General features: G+C 36.6%; 1 protein-coding gene across 1 annotated transcript; it reads right to left on the reverse strand.

The window, feature by feature from the left end:
* Positions 1-46: 46 nt before the first annotated feature.
* LOC109912912 (sodium-coupled neutral amino acid transporter 2) lies at positions 47-7,091 on the reverse strand. Its single transcript, XM_048594308.1, has 8 exons — positions 6,971-7,091; positions 6,076-6,134; positions 4,346-4,546; positions 3,308-3,387; positions 2,562-2,662; positions 1,761-1,885; positions 796-940; positions 47-685 (listed from the first exon to the last, which is right to left on the reverse strand). Exons 1-8 carry the CDS (start codon positions 7,017-7,019, stop codon positions 555-557), a joined length of 891 nt encoding a protein of 296 aa, XP_048450265.1. The 5' UTR covers positions 7,020-7,091; the 3' UTR covers positions 47-554.
* Between the last annotated feature and the right edge of the window lie 403 nt (positions 7,092-7,494).

A 7,494-nucleotide genomic window follows, 5' to 3' on the forward strand; every position in this document is an offset into this window, starting at 1 on the left:
ACCCGAAACGTTAACTCTGTTTTCTCCTTCACAGATGCTGCCAGACCTGCTGAGCTTTTCCAGCAACTTTGTTTTTGTTCCTGATTTACAGCATTCGCAGTTTTTTTGGTTTTTATTGGGTGAAATTAAATTTGACAGAGCTATAAGGTGGTCATGACTGGCCTCCCAATACCCACCTCATTACATTTTCCCTTACTTCTCTCAACTTCTTGGATAATGTAAGAGCAATTTATGATATCCTTCAGAAGACATATCACTTGCTGCTAATATGCAATGGTGAAAAAAGGCAGTAAAAATTTAAGGACATCAGGAAATCCAACACGGAAAATGCTGGAGAAACTCCAGCAGGTCTGGCATCATCAGTGGAGAAAAAGCAGAGTTAACGTTTCAAGTTCTTCAGAACACAGGACTCAAACCATTAATTCTGTTTATCTCTCCACAGAGAATGGCGCACCTGCTGAGTTTCTCCAGCACTTTCTATTTTTGTTTCAGATCTCCAGCATCTGCAGGGAATCTACTTATCTCAGATGTTTGCTTTTATCAAACACACTTGTTCAACGCACTCTAATCATCAATTTGGTACATACCCCAATCTTCTGCATTGATTTCATAGGCTCTTTCTTTACAAGTTTCAGGTAAAACGCAGAAGGCAGAATGAAAATTAACATAGAAGCAGCAGAGGAACCTGGAAAAAATGGAGAACAAATTTAGAGTGGATGAACCAAGACTGTTCAATTAAACAGTAAGTGCAAATGAATGGTAGTAAAAGACATTTAGTTTTATTTGTGCACATACCTATGAACCCAAAGATATCCCGAATGGTAGGAACAGAGATCACCAGGCAATTAATGGAACCCAGAATTATAAAGGTGATTATAGTGTGACGTATCCAACTAAATTCTTTGCTTGAAAATAGCAGCTGCTGAACAGAGGTACGAATCTGTGGGAAAAGGTTACCATTATTTCAATATTCTTGCATCCCACAAAATGTTTAACAAAACACCCAAAAGTGAAAATGCTTGATTTTATGTCAGTCAACAAATGATAAGTAAATAATGTCAAAACAAGCTTTCAAAACCAGTGCTACACTATTGCTAAAAATCAGTCATATATTTAAGTGACTTCTTTAATGTGATTAAGAAAACTAGTTTGGGAATATCAAATGTGTTGGTGTTGACTTCATAATACATTGTGCAAAGTCTAATAGTAAATCTGTAGCTTCATTCAAGCTGCAAGAATAACTGGTACCAAAATCCACATTGATGCAGCAAGTGTTTCTGTACTTAGGTTGTGTTTGGGAGATATGAATAGGGCAGGAAAGTTCAAAATATTGTTTAACCTTTATTCAATTTGTGATGTAATGTTTCACCAAAATAAAATACAAGGTTAATGAACAAACTACCATCCTGAAGCAGAATGTAATATCCCATGAAACTTTGTTATAGCAATGGGATCTTACATGAAAGGAGCGAGAGGAAAACTGAACAGTTTGTGATGATGTTAGTCAAATACATGCTGACATCAATTGCATCAGTTACAATAGCAGTATATTTGAACTGCATCTTGCTCTGTTTGAATTTCAGTCTTGTCTGCTTAACTTTAAAGGCACCAGAGAAGCAGAAGCAAAATGATTTTTAAAATATATAAATATTTATGACATGAACTTGAATCAGGAGTCAACAGCAGACTTATTCTGATGGCAGACATAAGTGAAAGCACTAGACCATACTCAAAGATTTATTTGCACTGAATGTACTTACTGGAAATAGAACAACTGGTACTGTCAGAATGACAGCTACGAGCACAGCCAGTCGAACAATAAGGAGGACAACATCAAATCGGTATACTTTTGAATAAGTATGAAGCAATTCTGGCTCAACATTTTCTGCAAAAACACAAACATATTAGTTTTTGTTTTGTCTGATTTACTTTGCTTGGAAATATGCAATGAACAATAAAATGCCTCATGGCAAATTCAGAAACTTTTTAAAATTTTGCTGTGTGTCTGTCTCCTTTAATTAGTAGCAATAAAAACTAGACTCTAACTCTGGCTATAACAATTTGTCAAATCATTTCTTGTTATGACATATTTGATCTTTCACAGCAAATAGCCATGTTATCACAACCATATGAACAATTACTGTCAAGATTAGAAATTAGAAAACTATACACAATAATTCATAGCACTCAAGCTAGAACTGCCTGCAAATTTATTTTTTATAATCTATTTTACTGATTCCACAGCTCGCTAGCATTATCAGGGCCACCACTTTGGACTAAAGTCTACAACAAACAGACTTCCTAATCATGCATTTAGTGCAGTAAACAGTATCTCATTTTACTAGTAAAAGAGGTAACCACTCAAAATCCATCAAAAAGCAACTGAGGAATCCAACAGAAAAATTTACATTAATTTTGGCCTAAGCAAAACTTAGTATGTAGTTTTAAATTGTATAAAATGTTAGCATGCACTGCCTGAAGCTCTGAAAAAAAAGGTTATTATTGAAATTTGTATGTCGAAGTAAAGGATAAAAAGGTAAAGATTTTTAAGTAGAACTTACCATTGAAGGTCAAGTAACCAAAGAGAGCAGCCATCAGGTACATAACAAATATAAACAGAAATGAAACATTGGAAACCCTCTGCATTTTCTTGCGGGACCGGCTAGAAGAGAAAAAGAATTTGATTTTGATTTCTTCGTTCACCAGAATGATGCATTAACCCTTAGCAGAGTGTAAATTTACTTTATCAGAAAGCTGCATTTAAAGGATTCACTGAAGTTAATTTTTAAAAACTTATAAGTAAATGACATGCACTTCAAGCTACTACTTCAAAGTGTGACACTGAATATCTTATCTTGGAAAGCACAAAGTGTTATATTTTCAGCAAATCTCATGCTGAGAGTTAAGGATGTTAAGAACAGAAAGATATTTCACTCTGGGAACCCAGTGTTAGAATTAAACATTGCAGCATTTGGTGTAACATGTGCCAAATACAGAGAAAAGTTTTTCTAATCTGTCCCTTGATGTGTTTCAATGTCAACTGCTGAACAGTCACTATTGTGAATTTTCAATTCAATACATATACAAGACTCTCTTTAAGTGACTGTCCATTTCTCCAAACCTATGGGAAAATTTAATTTAATATATGCAGCCCAGGAACTGGATCAGACTAATTGGATCTGAGCATCTATTCTTAACAGACTGACTGGAACCCAAACTTATTTAATGCAGGGCACTTCCAATGAACCCAGAAAAGGTGACTATAATCCTGGACTGAACATGAATCCAATAAAAGAACAGTCCTTACTCTTTCAGTTCTTCATAGATGGGAAGAACAGCGGGATGGCAGACAAATGCAAATGTCAGAATTGGTACAGCATAGACAGTCTGAAAGACAAAAGGAGAACAATTGGGTCAGTCACACATCAACAAAAATAGAAAATACTCAATGTATTTTTTTATGAATAGATTTAAGGGCTGCTTTGCTATGTTTATTAACAGTAAAATAACTGCATTATAACATTTTATATACAAAAATAGAAATTGCTGGAAAAAGGTCAGCAGATCTGGCAGTATCTATGGAAAGAAATCAGAATTAACGTTTCATGTCCAGTGACCCTTCTTCAGAACTGATAGTAGCTGGGCAAAGATTGCTTTTTTTATAAAGGCATAGGGTGGGGGGAGGGGTTAAAGAGTAAGTGATAGGTGGACATACAGCCCAAAGAGAAAAGGACAGTTGGTCAGACAAAGGAGTGGATAATGGTCAGCCATGGAGAAGGAATAGCTGCTAATGGGGACTATTAGTGGCCAACAATGGGTTGTGTGTAATAGCAGACCATGTGTCAACAAGGCCTGGTATGTGGGGTATGGGGTAAGGACATGGGAGAAGGTACCTCAAGCCCTAAAATTGTTGAACTCAATGCTGAGTCCAGAAGACTGTTAAGTTCCCAAGTGGAAAATGAGGCGCTGGTTCTTCCAGCTTGCGCTGAGCTGTGTTTGGGCATTGCAGCAAGCCTGAGATAGAGATGTTGGCCAGGGAACATGGTGCTGTGTTGAATTGGCAGGCAACTGGAAGCTCAGGGTCATTTTTGTGCAAAAAAAGGGTCAAAACGTTAACTTTGATTACTCTCCACAAATGCTGCCTGACCTGCTCACTTTTTCTAGCAATTTTTGTTTTTATTTCTGATTTCTGGCATCTGCAGTTCTTTTGGGTTGTTTTTAATGAAATTTTATGACAGCATCACAAATACATACAAATATCTTGAGTTATAAATTGGTACACTCCAACATTTCAATCCATTAAGTCAGTGTGAAATGACATATTTTAAAATTTACTCCTATTTACCTGTGAATTGAAGATAAAATACTTTGGTTTGCAGGTGCCCTCATCTGTTGCATTGTGTGTTAAAGCAGCATCAGATCCACTTGTAACTGTTTTATATGCAGCTGTTGCTGTCATCATTAAGGTAGCATTCAAGGTTGCATTCTCGAGACCTTGCTCCAGATCAGGCAATGGACAAGGGATATGAGTGCTTTTGTGAATCACCTGCAAGTTTTTGTAAAGTGAAATTTGGGGTTAAAATATACAAATGAGTGGCTACACTACAGCATGTGATCAACAGAAAAGATATTTACTGCTGGTAAAAAAAAACACATTTCCTTCCTTAAAAGCTGTTTTAATTCCCCTGTCTCCCTAGGGTCAGTGAGTGCATAGCTAACATAATGTGATGCAAATCAGGAAGGTTTGGGTTCAATGCATGCTCTGCATTTAAATGAATTTCAGGGGCAAAAAACAGCAGTATGCCATCATTTCTGACCTCGATAGCTTTTAGTGGGGGAGGTCATAACATCAGCCACAGTTCCTGTCCTTGAATGCAACCAGAAATCCCAGCCCAAAGTGTGCAAGGTAGATATTTTATGAGAACACAAAACGTAATGGTTGCTATATCTAACATCTCTGACTCTCATGATCCAGGTTCATGGATGAAGAGTAGCCATTTATCTAAGAGACTAGATGTTAACACCCACATGGCCCAATGTTAATGCATCAGGCTAGAACTAAGGTAGGAAGACAAACTGAATACATTAATATCTGAAGTCCACATAATAGTTCGAGAAATTAGGCAGAATAGAATGTTCACATCTCCAATGGTCTCCCTTAATCTCTTATTATTGGGTGAGATTCCCCATGTATAAAAGCACTACATTTGAAAGGGTTCAGAAAAGATTTACAAAGATGTTGCCAGGGCTGAAGGGTTTGAGCTATAGTGAAAGGCTGGGGCTAATTTCCCTGGAGTGTAGGAGGCTGAGGGTTGACCTTATAGAGGTTTGTAAAATCAGGAGGGGCATGGATAGGGTGAATAGCCAAAGTTCTATTTCCCAGGGTAGAGGAATCTAAAACTAGAGGGCATGGTTTTAAGGTGAGGGTAAAATATGAAAGGCAACTGACGGGCAACTTTTTCACATAGAGGGCGGTGCATGAATGGAATGAGCTGCCAGCAGAAGTGGTATAGGTGGGTACAATTACAATATTTAAAAGCCAACTGGATGGGTATATGAGCAAGAAATGTATACAGGGACATGGGCCAAATGCAAGCAGATGGGACTGGATTAATTTAAGATATCTGGTCAGCATGGATGAGTTGGAAAGAAGGGTTTGTTTCTGTGACCCTAACATGAGGCTTTTGGAAGGTGAGATACCTGTTTCACTATTTGTCTCTGCTGCATCGCAGATAAGGAAACCCCAGGAATGCCACATTTGTGAACATCATGATGGGACTCAGCTTTGATTCCCTCAACACAGTATTAGTCTATGATCACCAACTTGGAGATAAAAGTCAGCTTGAACATGACATAAAAGGGGCCAGCCAGGATGAAGAGGAATCAGTGTACATGGAGAAATTAGGAGTTAAAATCTTATTTCTGCTACACTGCAAACAAAGTAAATGCTATCCAACTTATGGTTGAAGGAAGATTCAAAATCCATAAACCCTCTGCAAAACTGACTCTGGCTTTCAATATTTTGCTCAGTTTGTGTTGCCTTTTCTAACAATATTAAGCCAATTTCATACTTACAACGATTAGAAAGAACAACATGCAAAGAAGAGACAGTCCACTGGTATAGCCCAGATAACCTGTAAAAGAAGAGAAAGATTATTATGTTTCAAAGTCAATAATAAGTTTATGAACAGAAAAACAAGGAACAGAAGTAACCTATTCAGGCACACGAGCCTGTTCTCAGTTATTCTCTAATTAATGATTTAATAATTGTGCACAGTAAATATAGCAAAATTGGGAATATATTATTTATACAATTTTGCAAGAAATTTACAAATAAATTTTACAATTTTCTTTTCGCAGTAAAGTTGCAATTCCCTGAGTGATGAACAGATGAAAGTATGCCAGTAGAAGCTGACTGATTCTTAATATCATTGCTGGACTTAGAATGTGCAATTACGTTCATGTAACATTTGGTATGCACACAGCAACTACCTTTTGTCAGGTTCAAAATGGAACAACCGACAGGATAGGTCTAGGACCAGGTGAATATGATGTGAAGCAAAAACAGAAATTGTTGGAAAAGCTCAGCAGGTTTGGCAGCATCTATGAAGAGAAATCAGAGTTAATGTTTCAGGTCCAGTGTTCCGAGGAAGGGTCACCGGACCCGAAACGTTAACTCTGTTTTTTCCTTCACAGATGCTGCCAGACCTGCTGAGCTTTTCCAGCAACTTTGTTTTTGTTACAGTTTTAATAATGTTACTCATTATTTTGTGCACAACTTAGCACATAGAATTAAGTGAAAACATGTGAATTAAAGTATGCCAAACAAAAACTTAAGATGACGACTTTGGAAATTCCTAAATAATTTATGTAAAAAAATCAGACAGCTAAATATAGATAAGGTAATGATTATCTTAAATCAGGGCTTTTCTGCTATTATATTAATTAGAATTCCAGTGCAAATACTTACCAAGGTTCTTCAGAAGAGACAATGGAAGAATTATGATCAAAGACACCATAAGGACCAAGTAGTTACCATTCAGATACCAGTGTCTGAAAAAGAAAACAAACAAATTGCTATAAGTACTATTATGAATACAATCACCAAAATTTTATTTAACAAATTTTAACTGTGTTCATCCATACTAAAAGCATATCTTGCATGATTTCAATAAATCCAGAATTTTTTAAAAAACTGATTGAAAGTCCATTATGTAATTTAAATTTCAATATTATTGCCACGCAGCTTTATTTAGTCTTCTCTATCCTTCAAGGGAAAATATCACAAGACACTGAAGTGGAACTGGTTACAACTGGTTAGGGCTTATTCAAAAACAAAAACATGAAAATGGAAGCAGATAATACCGGTCCAAAACATTCATTCGCCACATGCCACCTGAGGCCAAGTGGAACTAAAAACAGTTTGTAACCATTCCCAATCTGGCTGAAAGACACTGCTCCATTTTTCTTAAATAGGAAGATAAATAGCTGAAG

The sequence above is a fragment of the Rhincodon typus genome, unplaced genomic scaffold (assembly GCF_021869965.1).
Source record: "Rhincodon typus isolate 14 unplaced genomic scaffold, sRhiTyp1.1 hic_rhity00007971, whole genome shotgun sequence".
NCBI classification, from domain to species: Eukaryota; Metazoa; Chordata; class Chondrichthyes; order Orectolobiformes; family Rhincodontidae; genus Rhincodon; species Rhincodon typus.

Excerpts from the sequence above, each read along its gene's own strand:
- LOC109912912 (XM_048594308.1), bottom strand. The coding sequence starts at position 7,019 with ATGGTGTCTTTGATCATAATTCTTCCATTGTCTCTTCTGAAGAACCTT. Across the intron at positions 1,886-2,561 it reads TGGTTACTTGACCTTCAATG|AAAATGTTGAGCCAGAATTG; the intron begins GTAAGTTCTACT and ends GTGTTTTTGCAG. Across the intron at positions 941-1,760 it reads TACCAGTTGTTCTATTTCCA|ATTCGTACCTCTGTTCAGCA; the intron begins GTAAGTACATTC and ends CTTTTCCCACAG.